Source organism: Pseudorca crassidens, chromosome 10 (genome assembly GCF_039906515.1).
Source record: "Pseudorca crassidens isolate mPseCra1 chromosome 10, mPseCra1.hap1, whole genome shotgun sequence".
Classification (NCBI taxonomy): domain Eukaryota; kingdom Metazoa; phylum Chordata; class Mammalia; order Artiodactyla; family Delphinidae; genus Pseudorca; species Pseudorca crassidens.
In genome coordinates, this window is record NC_090305.1 from 32,447,485 (window position 1) to 32,465,192 (window position 17,708).

The 17,708-nt window shown below is 44.3% G+C and overlaps 1 protein-coding gene across 8 annotated transcripts in view; it reads left to right on the forward strand.

Moving 5' to 3' along the window:
• Positions 1-17,602, forward strand: part of XPO5 (exportin 5) — a 45,682-nt gene extending 28,080 nt beyond the window's left edge. For 3 of the 8 annotated variants that reach the window (XM_067752819.1, XM_067752820.1, XM_067752821.1), the window contains 12 exons: positions 7,732-7,832; positions 9,981-10,077; positions 10,898-11,034; positions 11,743-11,840; positions 12,418-12,464; positions 12,896-12,993; positions 13,620-13,682; positions 14,461-14,543; positions 14,997-15,104; positions 15,240-15,377; positions 15,581-15,745; positions 15,926-17,602. In XM_067752819.1, coding sequence (XP_067608920.1) covers positions 7,732-7,832; positions 9,981-10,077; positions 10,898-11,034; positions 11,743-11,840; positions 12,418-12,464; positions 12,896-12,993; positions 13,620-13,682; positions 14,461-14,543; positions 14,997-15,104; positions 15,240-15,377; positions 15,581-15,745; positions 15,926-16,063 — 1,273 coding nt within the window. In that variant the 3' untranslated portion in view covers positions 16,064-17,602. Of the gene's footprint in view, positions 1-7,731; positions 7,833-9,980; positions 10,078-10,897; positions 11,035-11,742; positions 11,841-12,417; positions 12,465-12,895; positions 12,994-13,619; positions 13,683-14,460; positions 14,544-14,996; positions 15,105-15,239; positions 15,378-15,580; positions 15,746-15,925 lie in introns of those variants that run through there. The other 5 variants (XM_067752824.1, XM_067752822.1, XR_010946825.1 and 2 more) reach the window with 5 other exon arrangements.
• The last annotated feature ends 106 nt before the right edge of the window (positions 17,603-17,708 follow it).

Consider the following 17,708-nt stretch of genomic DNA (forward strand, 5'->3'; position numbering starts at 1 on the left):
TACTGTATTTGTCTTTCAGTGTCTGATGTGTTTCACTTAGCATGATGCCCTCAAGGTCCATCACATTATCACAAATAGCAAGATTTTCTCCTCTGTTATGGCTGAATAATATAATATATACCTGTGTGTATGGCAATTACACTCTTAGTTTGTGATACTAAGAATATTTCAGATAGGTACAGACTGCAGAACTTAAAACTTTTATCACTTGATTGTCTTTTTCTTTGCCAATGCAATAACTAGTTCCTCTTAATGTGGAATCATAGTGCTCTAACTTGCAAGTATGTCAGGAAAGGTGATATTTCAGGAACCTGAATGTTACTAGGGCTTGTAGGACTCCCTGGAGCCATAGATAGGAGAGCAGTATGTACTGAGTCCTTCCATTACTTGTGAGTTACAGGTGCAGCCACCATGGTGCCACCTCCTTGGCGAAGGGGAGGAGGAGGAGAGGAGACTATACAGAATACAAGATTTTGTTGTACCATCAGGGACATTTGACATATGATGTGTTATATTTTTTAAATTATATCTTGGGATCACAGTCACACTTAATTAAAGAATAAAAATAAAAAACATCTCATCTGTTCCCCATCAAATTTAAGACTATGAATTTCTTTTCAAGAAGAACTGATTTGGGGTTTCCCTGATGATGCAGTGGATAAGAATCTGCCTGCCAGTGCAGAGGACACGGGTTCGATCCCTGGTCCGGGAAGATCCCACATGCTGCGGAGCAACTAAGCCTGTGCACCACAACTACTGAGCCTGAGCTCTAGAGCCCATGAGCCACGACTACTGAAGCCTGCGTGCCTAGAGCCCGTGCTGCACAACAAGAGAGGCCACCGCAATGAGAAGCCCGCTCACCACAATGAAGAGTAGCCCCCGCTCGCAGCAACTAGATGAATCCTGCATGCAGCAACGAAGACCCAACACAGCCAGTAAATAAATAAATAAATAAATAGGAAAAAAGCTCTATTTTTAAAAAAAAGGACTGATTTTATCAGAGATCATTTCATAGTATTAGACATGTTCCCAAACAACCAAGAAAAACTTAATTCAGAAACTAAAAAGTTGGCAAATTGCAGTTTTTAAAAGTAAATGGCACCACTTACCAACCCTTGAGCTCCACACAGCAGGAGGTAAGGGCTAAGGCAGAGTTATGGATAGCCTCACAGAATACAAGCAGATTGAATCCAACAGCATGTTATAAGGATTATACACTATGACCAAGTGGGATTTATCTCAAGGATATAAGAGTGGTTCAACATACAAAAATAAATCAGCATAGTACACCGTATTAATAGAACAAAGGAAAAAAACCCACTTGACCATCTTAATTGACACAGAAAAAGCATTTGACAGAATCCAGCACCCTCTCATGATAAAAACACTCAGCAAACTAGGACTAGAAGGGAGTTCAAAAACTACTCCTGCTAATAAATAAATTCAACGAAGTTATAGGATACAAGATCATCATACAAAAATCAGTTGTGTTCTTATACACCAGCAATGAATGATCCCAAAAGGAAATTAAGAAAATAATTCCATATACAATAGCATTCAAAAGAATAAAGTACCCAGGAATAAATTTAACCAAGGATATGAAAGACTTATACACTGAAAACTAAAAAACACTCTGGAATTAAAGATGACCTAAATGAAAAGGCATCCTGTATTCATGAATTGAAAGACTTACGTTCGTTAAGATGGAAACATTACTCAAAGCAATCTACAGATTGAATGCAGCCCCTGTTAAAATTCCAACAGTGGGGATTCCCTAGTGGTCCAGTGGTTAGGATTCCAAGCATTTCCACTGCAGGGGGCACAGGTTCAATCCATGGTCAGGGAACTAAGATCCCTCATGCTGTGCAGCACAGCAGATACATACACACATACGTACATACATTTAAAAAAAACAATTTCCAACAGTGTTTTTTGCACAAAGCTTATCCTCAGATTCATATGGAATTGCAAGGGGCCCCTAAACAGTCTTGAAAAAGAAAGTTGGGAGACTCAAACTCCTTTTCAGAACTTACTGCAAAGCTACAGAAATCAAAATAGTTTGGTACTGAGAAGGATAGACATATAGAAAAAGATAATCTAATCAAAATAGGCAAAAGGCTTGAATAGATATACAAATGGCCAACAAGGCCATGAAAAGATGCTCAACATCTATAGTCATTAGGGAAATGCAAATCAAAACCATAATGAGATACCACTTCATACCCAATAGGATGGTTACAATAAAAAATGTTGAGGTAGCTTCAAGATGGCAGAGGAGTAAGACGTGGAGATCGCCTTCCTCCCCACAAATATATAAAAAATACATCGACATGAGGAACAGCTCCTACAGAACACCTACTGAACGCTAGCAGAAGACCTCAGACTTTCCAAAAGGCAAGAAACTCCCCACGTACCTGACCATGTGGGTGACAGGGTCTTGGTGCTCTGGCCAGGTGTCAGGCCTGAGTCTCTGAGGTGGGAGAGCTGAGTTCAGGACATTGGTCCACCAGAGACCTCCCGGCCCCACGTAATATTAAACGGCAAAAGCTCTCTCAGAGATCTCCGTCTAAACGCGAAGACCCAGCTCCACTCAACGACCAGCAAGCTACAGTGCTGGACACCTTATGCCAAACAACTAGCAAGACAGGAACACCACCCCACCCATTAGCAGAGAGGCTACCTAAAATCATAAGTTCACAGCACCCCAAAATACACCACCAAATGTGGTCCTGCCCACCAGAAAGACAAGATCCAGCCTCATCCACCAGAAAATAGGCACCAGTCCCCTCCACCAGGAACCCTACACAACCCACTGAACCAACCTGAGCCACTGGGGGCAGACACCAAAAACAACGGGAACTACGAACCTGCAGCCTGCAAAAAGGAGACCCCAAACACAGTAAGTTAAGCAAAATGAGAAGACAGAGAAATACACAGCAGATGAAGGAGCAAGGTAAAAACGCACCAGGCCAAACAAGTGAAGAGGAAATAGGCAGTCTACCTGAAAAAGAATTCAGAGTAATAAGTAAAGATGATCCAAAATCTTGGAAATAGAATGGAGAAAATACAAGAAACGTTTAACAAGGGCCTAGAAGAAGTAAAGAGCAAACAAACAATGATGAACAACACAGTAAACGAGATATAAAATTCTCTAGAAGGAATCAATAGCAGAATAACTGAGGCAGAAGAACGGATAAGTGACCTGGAAGATAAAATAGTGGAAATAACTACCACAGGGCAGAATAAAGAAAAAAGAACGAAAAGAATTGAGGGCAGTCTCAGAGACCTCTGGGACAACATTAAACGCACCAACATTTGAATTATAGGGGTCCCAGAAGAAGAAGAGGAAAAAAAAAGGGACTGAGAAAATATTTGAGGAAGTTGTAGTTGAAAACTTCCCTAATACGGGAAAGGATATAGTCAATCAAGTCCAGGAAGCACAGAGTGTCCCATACAGGATAAATCCAAGGAGAAACTCACCAAGACACATATTAATCAAACTATCAAAAGTTAAATACAGAGAAAAAATATTGAAAGCAGCAAGGGAAAAGCAACAAGTAACATACAAGGGAATCCCCATAAGGTTAACAGCTGATCTTTCAGCAGAAACTCTGCAAGCCAGAAGGGACTGGCAGGACATATTTAAAGTGATTAAAGAGAAAAACCTACAACCAACATTACTCTACACAGCAAGGATCTCATTGAGATTCGATGGAGAAATTAAAACCTTTACAGACAAGCAAAAGCTAAGAGAATTCAGCACCACCAAACCAGCTTTACAACAAATGCTAAAGGAACTTCTCTAGGCAAGAAACACAAGAGAAGGAAGACACCATCAATAACAAACCCAAAACAATTAAGAAAATGGTAATAGGAACACACATATCGATAACTGCCTTAAATGTAAATGGATTAAATGCTCCAACCAAAAGACATAGACTGGCTGAATGGATACAAAAACAAGACCTGTATATATGCTGTCTACGAGAGACCCACTTCAGACCTAGGGACACATACAGACTGAAAGTGAGGGGATGGAAAAAGATAACTCGATGCAAATTGAAATCAATAGAAAGCTGGAGTAGCAATTCTCGTATCAGACAAAATAGACTTTGTGGTCTATTTACAATATTGTGTTGGTTTCAAAATAGTTACAATATTGTGTTAGTTTCAAAATAGACTTTGCTGAGCCCCAGCAATCAGAGAAGAAAAAGAAAGGAATCCAAATCGGAAAAGAAGAAGTAAAACTGTCACTGTTTGCATTTGACATGATACTACACATAGAGAATCCCAAAGATGCTACCAGAAAACTACTAGAGCTAATCAATGGATTGGGTGAAGTAGCAGGGTATAAAATTAATGCACAGAAATCTCTTGCATTCCTGTACACTAATGATGAAAAATCTGAAGGAGAAATTAAGGAAACACTCCCATTTACCATTGCAACAAAAAGAATAAAATACCTAGGAATAAACCTACCTAAGGAGACAAAAGACCTGTATGCAGAAAACTATAAGACACTGGTGAAAGAAATTAAAGATGATACAGACAGATGGAGAGATGTACCATGTTCTTGGATTGGAAGAATCAACATTGTGAAAATGACTGTAGTACCCAAAGCAATCTACAGATTCAATGCAATCCCTATCAAACTACCAATGGCATTTTTCACAGAACTAGAATAAAAAATTTCACAATTTGTATGGAAACACAAAAGACCCCGAATAGCCATAGCAATCTTGAGAAAGAAAAACGGAGCTGGAGGAATCAGTCTCCCTGCCTTCAAACTATACTACAAAGCTACAGTAATCAAGACAGTGTGGTACTGACACAAAACAGAAATTAGATCAATGGAACAGGATAGAAAGCCCAGAGATAAACCCACACACATATGGTCACCTTATCTTTGATAAAGGAGGCAGGAATATACAATGGAGAAAAGACAGCCTCTTCAATAAGTGGTGCTGGGAAAACTGGACAGCTACATGTAAAAGAATGAAATTAGAACACTCCCTAACACCATACACAAAAATAAACTCAAATGGATTAAAGACCTAAATGTAAGGCTAGACACTATAAAACTCTTAGAGGAAAACATAGGCAGAACACTCTGTGACATACATCACAGCAAGATCCTTTTTGACCCACCTCCTAGAGAAATGGAAATAAAAACAAAAATAAACAAGTGGGACCTAATGAAATCTAAAAGCTTTTGCACAGCAAAGGAAACCATAAATGAGACAAAAAGACAACCCTCAGAATGGGAGAAAGTATTTTCAAACAAAGCAACTGACAAAGGATTAATCTCCAAAATATACAGGCAAGTCATGCAGCTTAATATCAAAAAAACAAAGAATCCAAAAATGGGCAGAAGACCTAAATAAGACATTTCTCCAAAGAAGATATACAGATTGCCAACAAACACATGAAAGGATGGTCAACATTACTAATCATTAGAGAAATGCAAATCAAAACTACAATGAGGTATCACCTCACACCAGTCAGAATGGCCATCATCAAAAAATCTACAAACAATAAATGCTGGAGAGGGTGTGGAGAAAAGGGAACCCTCTTGCACTGCTGGTGGGAATGTAAATTGATACACCCACTATGGAGAACAGTATGGAGGTTCCTTAAAAACCTAAAAATAGAACTACCGTATGACCCAGCAATCCCACTACTGGGCATATACCCTGAGAAAACCGTAATTCAAAAAGAGTCATGTACCACAATGTTCATTGCAGCTCTATTTACAATAGCCAAGACATGGAAGCAACCTAAATGTCCATCGACAGATGAATGGATAAAGAAGATGTGGCACGAATATACAATGGAATATTACTCAGCCATAAAATGAAATGGAGTTACTTGTAGTGAGGTGGATGGACCTAGAGTCTGTCATACAGAGTGAAGTAAGTCAGAAAGAGAAAAACAAATACCATATGCTAACACATATATATGGAATCTAAAATAAAAAAAAAAAGTGGTTCTGATGAACCTAGGGGCAGGACAGGAATAAAGACACAGAGGTAGAGAATGGACTTGAGGACATGGGGAAGGGAAAGGGTAAGCTGGGATTAAGTGAGAGAGTGGCATGGACATATATACACTACCAAATGTAAAATAGATAGATAGCTAGTGGGAAGCAGCCACATAGCACAGGGAGATCAGCTCGGTGCTTTGTGTCCACCTAGAGGGGTGGGATAGGGAGGGTGGGAGGGAGACGCAAGAGGGAGGAGTTATGGGGATGTATGTATATGTATAACTGATTCACTTTGTTATACAACAGAAACTAACACAATATTGTAAAGCAGTTATACTCCAATAAAGATGTTAAAAAAAGATATTATACATTAAAAAAATGTTGAAAAAAGAAAGTAATAGGTGTTAGCAAGGGTGTGGAGAAATTGGAACTCTGGTACACTGTTGGTAGGAATGTAAAATGGTACAGCCACTCTGGAAAACAGTTTGGCGGTTCCTCAAAAAATTAAAAATAGTGGGAATTCCCTGGTGGTCCAGTGGTTAGGACTCCGTGCTTCCACTGCAGGGGGCCCGGATTCTATCCCTGGTTGAGGAGCTAAGATCCTGCACGCCGTGCAGCACGGCCAAGAGCATAAAAATAAATTTAAAAATTAAAAGTAGAATTACCATGTTAAGCAGCAAGTCCAGCTTGAGGTACATACTCAAAAGAATTGAAAGTGGGTCTTAAAGAGGTATTTATACACCTGTGTTCATGGCAGCATTACTCACAATAGCTAAAACGTGGAAGCAACCAGTGTCCATCAGTGGATGAATGGATAAGCAAAATGTGGTCTATACAAACCGTGGAATATCATTCAGCCTTAAAAAGGAAGGAATTTCTGCAACATACTACAACATGGGTGAACCCTGACTATGCTAAGTGGAATAAGCCAGTCATAAAAAGGCAGCTTAAACGTGGGTACTAATGAATGCACATGGTTAGACTTAAAAAACATTATTGAGGGTTTTTAAAAAATAAGCATGGTCTAAAATGATCTTTTCATTGTTCATCTTAAATATTTAATCTTGCTGGTCCATGTTCTGTAATTTTCTATACATTTGAAATGTTTTATAGTTAACTTTTAAAAGAGAAATAGGTAGTTATGCCCTCTGGCTATAGATTGTTCCGTGGTGCCATTGCTGTGGAAGGCAGGTAGATCAGGTCTGTAGTCTTACAAAGGTAAGTCATTTTGGTGGGGAAGAGATGCTCATGCTGGGAATTGCAAATGTGCCTCTAGGAGACTAAACAGCTGCCAGAGCATTGTTGGGTCCATGCTCTTGATTCAGAGACAAAACATCCTAAAAATGGGGGCATGTTACTACCTGCTCTGTGTTCCTGCCTGTGAACCATGATGCCTCTGACATTTCATCCTCTATCACGGGCAGTCAGAAAACTGGGAGTGCCTTGGCATTGTCTCAGGTTTGAAAGAATTTTGCTTTCCAGCTTTAGACTGTGATGTTGTCCGGCTCTCTCAGAATTCAGTTCTTGTGGTTGATTGCTATTAGGTGTTGTATACTGTACAAATAAACTTAATAGCATCAAGTCTATCCCCTCCTCCAGGGAAACGTTTAAATTCCCCTGCCAAGAGTAGTGTTGACAGAGAGGTATCTATGTGGAAATGTAGTATCACTGAATTACAAGATGGAAACCCACTCTTTCCTTCTCCAGCAGACTAAGAAAAGTTCACATAGCATTCCTATTTTTTTCAGAACTCACAATACTTTATATGCACCAGAAATGCTAGCCAAAATGGCAGAACCTTTTACGAGGGTTCTAGATATGCTTGAAGTGGAAAAATCTGCTATTTTAGGTAAGAAATGTAACCTTTTTTTTTTCTTGAAGTTTTCTATACCTTTGTATGCCTTTATATTTCTATACCTTACGTCTAATGCAGCTTCAGTGTGCCTTGTGTCACCTTCTCCTCACCTGGCACTACCTTGACCACCTGTTTGTTCAGAAATGCATGTATGGAGTTCCTACAGGCTCTCTAGGAACAAGTTTGTTTACTTCATTATCTTATCATGCAGAGAAGGTCTTCAGAAGCACACACACCCCATGTTAACCCACTCCTTCACTTCAGCTGCCAGCTGGTAGTATGTGTTAGAGCCTTTAGATTATAAATAAACCATGCTTTTTGACCTGAAGGATATTAGCGTACTTTCCTGCCTTTTGTGTATGGGGGGGAAAGTATTCAAACAATTAAGCTTAAATAGGTTTAATCAGTAAAATATTATGTATGTTATCACTTTTCTAAGGAATAGTTTCTGAGCCAAGTTTCCCAGTTTTTACCTTGATCAGAATGTTGCTTTAACTCATTTCTCCCATTAGCAAATAATTCACGATCATAACTGTGATACGTGCTGTGAAGGCAAGTGACTGTGGGAGTGTTTATTGGGAGACCTGACCCAGTCTTGGAGTGGAGTCACAAGACTGCCTCCCAGTGGAGACTTGAAGGATGAACAGGGACCAGCCAGGCTGGGGGCAAAAGGAGATGCTGAGCATTCTAGGCAGACAGAATGGCAGGTGCAAGATTCCGAGGCATGCAGCAAAGAGCTTGATATGTCCAGGGAATAGGAAGGTGACTTGTGTGGCTGGAACACAGAGGGCAAGGCAGTTGGTTAGAAGTTAGAGCTAGAGGACTTCCCTGGTGGTGCAGCGGTTAAGAATCCGCCTGCCAATGCAGGGGACACAGGTTCGAGCCCTGGTCTGGGAAGATCCCACATGCCGCAGAGCAACGAAGCCCATGCACCACAACTACTGAGCCTGCACAGCACAACTACTGAGGCTGCGTGCCACAACAACTGAAGCCCGCACACCTAGAGCCTGTGCTCTACAACAAGAGAAGCCACAGCAACAAGAAGCCCGCGCACCACAAAGAGCAGCACCCGCTCACTGCAACTAGAGAAAGCCCGCGCGCAGCAACGAAGACCCAGCGCAGCCAAAAATAAAAAATAAATAAGTAAATAAATTTATTAAAAAAAAAAAAAAAAGAAGAAGAAGTTAGAGCTAGAGACACCAGAGATGTCTAAACCTTGTGCCTATCTCTGGATAGGCTGGCTTACCATCACAACCCTGACAGTGTGTTTTTGCCCCGGCTATCACCTCTGCCTGGGCCTGGCCATGGTTAAGCAATCTAGTGAGCATGCCTCAGCTATGACTTAATGAAAAGAAGACTGTTAGCTTGTCTTTCCAGGGCCCGTGGCCATCTCTCTTGGCCTAAATGGTCCTGGGCCATTTCCTTTGGCACCACTACACTTAAGCTCCCTTTTGGAGACACCAGTAAAAATGAAACGTCCAAAAAATGTCTTGTTATTAATATAAAAATCAGGTGTTGCTTCACCACCTGTTACCCTCCTGCCCCCCTTCAGTTATTCGTATTAAGCCAGGAACTGCTGCTATAGAAATGTATGACCAACCAAAATATACTAGAATGGACAAACAGTTCCTTCTGGCAGCTTCCGACCAGGAGCAAGATTGGAAACAAAATTGCCTCTGATTAGAAGTATAGATCTTTTAAGGCAATTGTTATACTGAGATAAGTGGGTTTCATTTTTATCTGCTATACACCTTGGGCTTTTGCATAAAATTTTGCTTGAAAAAGAGGTTCTGTGACTTTAAAAGGAAGGGGGGGACATTCCCAGTACTTTATGGAGAGATCATTTGGGGCTGTCATTGTGTGTTTTGGTACAAGTTCCATCTGGAGAAACCCAGGCAAAAGTTAGAGTACTCAAACCTGGACACTTAAATAGCTTTCGCCTTTCCCTGCAAGTACAGTGTAGCAGTCACTTTAGGGAAGCTGTTAGCACTTCCAGCTGGTAGAAGACTTGGTCAGCTGCTTTGCATTTATAGCACCCCGCCCCCCCCCGCCCCCCAAACCACCTCTGCCTACGGGAGGGTGTTGGCAGGTTGAGACCCTCAGCAGAGGAGCAGCAGGTTCCTGATCCATCTTTGTCTGTAGGATTACCTCAGCCTCTCTTGGAACTGAATGACTCTCCTGTCTACAAAACGGTCTTAGAAAGAATGCAGCGTTTCTTCTGCACCCTCTATGAAAACTGGTAAGGAACCAATGCTGCCTTTTCATATTCTCCTCCTAGACATGCATTGTATAGGATGGCCTTGGGTTGGACATCTGATCTAGAATTCTAGTGTACAGGTAATGTGAGGAAAGAATTTGACAGGAAACTAACGATTCTAGTGTCAAATCAAAATGAACAGGCTGGTTTCCTGCAATTTTTATTTTAATTGTCACATGTGCCTTTAAGTCCTAGCCATGACTTGATATTTTAACGCCCAACTTGTCTGTTTCCAGTGCATAAAGTGATGAGACCAAAGTAGACGTTACAGTGATGGGGATGCATTTTCTCAGACCCCTCACTCTCATAGCCCACTATTCATGGGCACTGGGAGATAGCTGGCCATATTTTGTCTTGGGGTCCTGGTTGTGGCGTGGGGGGGTGTAACTGGCCCTTCTGTACACCATCTTCCCCAGGGCGCTGATCTCGCTAACACAGTGCTCTAGTCAGCGAACTAACAAAAGATTCTCCATCGTAAATCCATATTACTTACAAAGTAATGAAAGCCTACTGTTGATCTTGGGTACCGACATCTGTCTTTTAAAAGATGCTGAATCTGGTTTCAAGATGTTTCCTTAAACGTTGGGGCGGGGGCGGGGGTGGCTGTTCTTTTCCCTTCTGAAAGAAGATTAAGTCCACATCTTCAAAGTATACTGATTAAGCTAAAGTTCTCTTAAAAAGAAAATACAATTAATTGCTTTTCTAGCTGAGAAGTCTTCTTGTAGACTAGAAATTCCCAAGGCAGTCAGGGCTGGCGATAACAGATAATGGATTTGATGTTGTTCATGATTTTCCCTTGCAGTTTCCATATCCTAGGGAAGGCAGGCCCTTCCATGCAGCAGGACTTCTACACCGTGGAGCACCTGGCCACCCAGCTCCTCAGCTCTGCCTTCGTCAACTTGAACAATATTCCTGACTACCGACTCAGACCCATGCTTCATATCCTTTCAAAACTCCCTAGATGGGCTTCCCTGGTGGCGCAGTGGTTGAGAGTCCACCTGCCGATGCAGGGGACGCGGGTTCGTGCCCCGGTCCGGGAGGATCCCACATGCCGCGGGGTGGCTGGGCCCATGAGCCATGGCCACTGAGCCTGCGCATCTGGAGCCTATGCTCCGCAACAGGAGAGGCCAAAACAGTGAGAGGCCCGCATACCGTAAAAAAAAAAAAAAAAAAAACTCCCTAGATAACCCAAAGGGCCAGAAGATTGAAGACAGGAATAGTTTAGAAGCACCAGAGGAGGCAGAGCTGAGCTATATGAAATAGATGGAAACATTTCTGACAGTATATAGTAGCCACATTAGAAGGACAAGAAGATTGAAGTAAATAAAAGGAAAAACCTGAAAGCAGTCCAGGGGGTGTTGAAAGCTCTTTCTCCTTAGGGGAAATTCTTACCATCCCATTTCTTGGAAAGATGAGAAATGAAGGTTTTATCCCTTTTCTGTACTTTGTCAGGTGCTTCTCTTGGAAGAAGCACTCCCATGCTGCATGTTCATTCAGACTCTTTGTTTTTGTTTGGGGGAGTATGGTTCTTCCCTGCGAGTTATATTGTAAGGAGAGTTTATTACAGTTCCAGCCTGGCAGGGGAGTGGTGCCTTAGAACGACGGGTGTGCGCTCGTGTGCTAAAGCTTCTTAACCTGCCGCGGCATGGGTCTTTGTGAAGCCTCTGGTGCTCTTCTGTCCCCCGGAGCACTACGAAGCCCTGGTGTCTCCCATCCTTGGACCTCTTTTCACCTACCTTCACATGGTAAGAGATTGGCCAGGAAGGGGTGGCAAAGAGGCCTCTTAGAGTGGGTGGCCTCTCGTGAGTCTCACAAGTCAAGAGCTCCTGAAAGCATCGTCTCCTGGCCCTGCCAGGCTGGCTGCACAGCCGCTCCACCCTTGCTGCCCAGGGTAGAGCAGCCCCTCTGAAGAACTAAACTGGTTCCATTGCCTGCAAAGCACCTGCAGACTCAGATTCTACTCCTGTCCTCCTGTTAACTGAGGAGAGGTGATCAGGGGAGTGCTCTTCCTGGGTCTGTTTCCCTGACTCTGGAATTAAGCAGGGAGACCAGCTGGGCAGAGAATAGGTGTGTCCAGAGAGACTCAGGAGTTCTGAAATGTCATTGATCCTTTCCAAGCAAAGAAGTGTTTGATATGCTGCCCTTGTCGTGGGTGTGGGAGAGGTTACAGAAACCGTATCTGGTTTTTTAACCTTGTGGAGTCTCCCAAGGCCCTGTCATTGTTACCTGGACTCATCTTCAGCTAATTCTAACCATGAAGTGGCCCTTAGATATTATCTTTTCTCCCTAGTGTAGCACTGATTTCTTTTTTTGTTTTCCCAGAGGCTTTCCCAAAAATGGCAAGTCATCAACCAGAGGAGCCTGCTGTGGTAAGGGACCTTCTCTTCTCCGTGACGGATGAGCTGGCAGCCAGGCTTGGGGTGGGAGAAGGTAGACATGGAGGAAGGACTCTGCCATCCCAGGGCTAGAACAGCAGTGGGTTATAGTCATCCTCAGCCCAGATGGTAGATCGCTTTTCTGTGACCATTAGGCAGACTCAGCTCAAGCCTTCATAGGGGGTACCTTCAGCTGCCTTAGGTGAATGCTGAGACATTCTTAGGATTTTGATCCATTCCCCTCAAGCCAACTGGGTACAGTCACAAGTAATAATGCCCCTCAGTGGATCACTGCTGCCCATTCCTAACTTTTGAGTGGAATGTAGACCAGAGGAAGTCAGGAGAAGGAAGTGGGCACAGAAGGTCTAGCTAGGGTCACTGCTTCTTTTGCATTCCCATGGAACTTGGCCCCTGGTTTTCTGCAGTGGAGAAGATGAGACAACAGATGAAAACCCAGAGTCTCAAGAGATGCTGGAGGAACAACTGGTGAGGATGTTAACCCGAGAAGTCATGGACCTGATCAGTAAGTGGCGTGGGAACCAGGGGTAGAAGACAAGCCTTTTTCTGGAAAAAAAGCTGGTCACTCACCTAACATGTTTGCAGCAACACTGACATGTTGATAAGAAATAATTAACTGAATAGAAACTGTGTAATTCTTAAGTCAATTTAAGGACGCTTTATGAATTGTGAACTGCATTGTAGTTGTTCATACTAAGGGCAGATTATGAGGAAATGGTTTAAAATAGCAGGAGGAAGTTGGATTAATGGTAGGAATAACTTCTAGCTTTGTCAAAATAGGGAAATTTTTTAATTCTTAGACATGAAGGTGGTTATATTTCATTTTTATTTTTTGGTCAGTTCATTTGTTTGAGATCCAAAGTAGACCAAGTATACATATCAGGCATCCTCTCCTGGTCATTTACTCTCAGATAATTCTGTAATTTCCCGCCAGTTGACTGAACTTGAAGAGGGACCAGAACACAGTCTGGTCAAATGCCTCTATTTCTGTTGGTGAAGCTGACTTTGTGCCTGGATGGTATCCCACCTTCCCCCACTCCTCACCTGCCCAGAGACAGTTTGGGATCCATTGGCCTGAGACGGCTGTCGTCTGGTGGTAATAAGCCTAGTAACCCTGCTTTCTTGCTTTAGCTGTGTGCTGTGTTTCAAAGAAAGGTGCTGACCATGGTACTGCTCCCGCTGCGGATGGAGACGGTAAGTGAGCCTGTTGCAGCCCTTGGAGGTCAGCCATTAAGCTCCTAAATATTGTTACTTCTGTAACCAGGTCAGTTCCCATAGAAACTGTGTCCCTAGCAGTCTGGTGTGGAGGAGACTTTGTACACCTAGCTTTCGTCCATGCTGGCCCCCTTGCTGTATTCCCCAGCAGTCCCTCCTCAGAGCCTCTGTGCTTGGTGATTCCTCTACCTAGAATGATTGTTCTCCCCACTATATACCTGGCCCATCCCCTTGCTTTTTATTCAGGTCTCTGCTCAGATGTCACTTCTGAGAGGTCTTCCATGACCAGCTTATCAAAAATAGCAACACCGGCCTCTGGGTTCTTCCTCTGCTCTGTCTTCCAGCACTGATCACTACCTGACGTGTTTTATTTGTGTTATTAATTACTTCTCTCCCTCACTAGAATTTAACTCCTAGCAGGGAAGGGACTTTGTCGTATTCCTCTTATATCCCCAGTAACTGCTGTAGTGGGTCCTCAAATATTTGTTTAACGACAAAAGATCCTCAGCATTTGCAGCTTTTTAGGTAACTGTCCAGAAAAATTCCTTGTTTTGCAAACGTATGGCTAGATGCATCTCTAGATCTGCCATGGGCAGAGGCTTCTACACCCTCTTATGAGGCTGGGGCGCTGTCCTAGTACCTTTAACCACCAGTCAGCCCAGGATACTCACCTCTCCTTTACTCTGTGGGCTTCTGTCAGAAAGGACGGTCTCTGTTCTGAAAGGATGGAGCTTAACATTTTGGTCTCTACTTACAGATGAAGAGATGATGGCCACAGAGGTAACCCCCTCGGCCATGGCAGAGCTTACAGACCTGGGAAAATGTCTAATGAAGCATGAGGTGGGTGGAGGGGCAGGCGAGATTTTTTTCCTTGCCCAGCCAGGGAGCTCGCTTCCACTTTTCTCATTTTCTGATGCCATCAGGAGGGTTTTTTGGTAATACGCCTTTATATGATTTAAAGAAAACAGTGGGAAAGGCACAAGGCCACTGTGTTCCCATGCTGGCATGGGCAAAGGCTCAGAAAAACACCCAGGCACATTGCCACCAGTCCCTGGTGTTCAGCCTCCCCCAGGCCTGAGCTCTCTTTCCTGCACGTAGGTTTTCTCTTCTGTATTGGTTAGTTTTTCTTTTTTGGATGGCCTGATAGACATAGAGGAAACAAACTCCCATCTCTTCAGTAGCTGCGTTTATCATTTTCCTGCTTACCTATTAAAACTCTAGCTCCTGATGCATCAGAATTCAGGGAACATTGTACTTGTCTTCCCATTGTAATTCTCCATCCTTTTCTGTTAGGATGTTTGTACAGCGCTGTTAATTACAGCCTTCAATTCCCTGGCCTGGAAGGATACTCTGTCGTGCCAGAGGACGACCACACAGCTCTGCTGGCCTCTCCTCAAACAAGTATGGTTACTCACCCTTTCTCCTCTCCCCTCATGAAACGTTTGGGTCATGAGGATTGACTGAATCAGTTGGAAGAACTAGGGTGCTGAGGCCTTCAGAGTCCCGCTTTGGCCCTGAGCACAGCTGTCTCCCCAGGTGCTGTCAGGGACACTGCTCGCAGATGCTGTTACATGGCTGTTCACCAGTGTGCTGAAGGGCTTACAGACGCATGGGCAGCACGATGGCTGCATGGCTTCCCTGGTCCACCTGGCCTTCCAGATATATGAGGCGCTGGTGAGTGGAGAAAGCCTGGGGGCAGGATGGCTGCGGCTTCATCCCTCACAGCCTGCCTGCTCCTGGTCACTTGGGCCTTAATCCTAAACGTAGGCAGCTGCCAAGTTGCTAGTGCTGCCCCTGAGGAGTGGGTGTGGCAAGGGATAGGGAAGGTGACGGGGCCCAAAACTGTGCCATTGAGTGGGTTTACCCCTACTTCTCAGCGTCCCAGGTACCTGGAGATAAGAGCTGTGATGGAGCAGATCCCTGAAATTCAGAAGGACTCACTGGACCAGTTTGATTGCAAGCTTTTGAACCCCTCTCTGCAGAAAGTGGCTGACAAGCGCCGGAAGGACCAATTCAAACGCCTCATTGCTGGGTGCATTGGGGTAGGTCACACCCTTCACACCCTTTCCTTAGTGCTCCCAACCACCTTTGCAGTCTTCTTGGACCATGTGTACAGGCAAACCAGAAACCAGCTGTAGCCACGACCATTATGGTGAGATGATCTTTAAAACAACCCACCACTCGAGACCCAGCATTAGTTCTTTCTCGTTTGTCTTCCACAGAAACCCTTGGGCGAGCAGTTCCGAAAAGAAGTTCACATTAAGAATCTCCCCTCACTTTTCAAAAAGACAAAGCCAATGCTGGAAGCGGAGGTGCTGGACAATGAGGAGGGAAGCCTGGCCGCCATCTTTGAACCCTGAGTCAAGCTTTTGGGCATTCTTCCTCGACCTTTATTGTCATCTCTTCTTCCCCTTTGTAGCTATTCTCTAGGCCCCTCTCCACTGCCACCTCACTTTACACCGTCGTCAGCCTGGAGAGAGATCCAGGTCTGGAGCTGGAGAGAGTGGGCCCTGTACAGGGCCGGAAGCCACGCTAAAGCATCAAGAATGGGAGTTAGGGCTTCACCGTTCTGTCTAGGTTACCCAGGCATCTCCCATCCTGCTTGGAGCTTTGCCTTTTCCAAGAGAGAAAAGCTAGAGCAGAGCGGCCCTTCTCCCCAGGCCCTCCCGCCCCCAGGCAGCCATACACCTGTGCAGAGTGGTAACTAGGGGCGCTACACCCAATGCTGCGACAAGCCAGGCTTGCGGCGGGGGCTCAGCCCTGAACTACTTGTGCCAGAGTTTCTCCTGGATCGTTGAAAGTCCCACTGAGCCCCCTTGCTGCTGGGCTGACAGGGACCTTCCCCATCCCCCAGGGGCATATCTGGGTCAGGTGCTGAGTGCTGAACTGAATTTGGCCAGTTCCTGCTTTGTTTTGAGCAAGAATCTGGTCACCTGATGGGATCCATGGTACAGGCCACTGCTAAGCTCTGGGCACAGTATCAAATGTTAGTACCTTCAGGGGCCAGGGCTGGGCCAGGGTCTGCAGCGCTCTGTAACATCCCTTAGAGCTCACACATTTTGTCCCTCCATGAATGACCCCTCAGTGTGGTTTCCCCAGTCCCCAGGGTCCACTCAGGCACAAGAGCCACAGTACCCTATCTAGTGTCACATGATGTCATTGGCATTTAAGGATAACCCAGACCAACTAGGCTACATCTGTGACAAGCAGCTGGCAAAGCCACTGGTCTCTCCTAGGACTAGCTCAGTCCAGGTGCCTTCAAAAATCTCGTGGTCTTTCAGGTCCCTGGTCACTTCCCTCATGGGCCATTTCCAAAAGAAAAAAATATGCCTTCCCATCACAACCTGTGAGTCTCCAGTCTGTTCTGAACATCACTGGACGGCCCTATAAGCACAGGGGACGTGGATGCACGACTAGTTAATCTGTACAGAAGGACACACACTTAGAGTGTGTGTCCATGTGTTCCCCACAGAGGCCTGGCATTGATCCAGTCCCCTGAGCAGGGTTTTGGCGATGCTGAAGCTGCAGCTTTTAGCTGGTGTGGCCCCCCCAGGTAGGGTAAGGTCAGGAAGAGGCAAAGCTGGGGAAACGGACTTGGGAGCCCCACATTGCGCTTTCTATGGCACAGACTTGGTCCATCCCCTCTTCCTGGGTGGTGCTTTGGGCTTCTTGTCCACTGTGAAGGCCATCTCAGCATGTTTCCCTCCAAACTTGTTAGCTGCCTACTCTTCTCTGTGGTGGGGCTGTGGAGGGTATAGTTGTATTTATTGTGTTGTAATATTTTTAACATCCTGTGACTTCATGTTAGAAGTTTTCTATTGTTTATAGAACCTTTTTGTAGAAACATTAACTCTAAAGCACATCTGCATGTCAGTAAAAATCTCAATTTCATATAGAAAGGGCCCCATCTCCCTTTTTCAAACTAGTAACATACACCAGGGTCACTGTTCCTCATGAGCATCTTGCTTGCTAAGGGGGCTGGACAGGAAGAACTGTGACTGACAG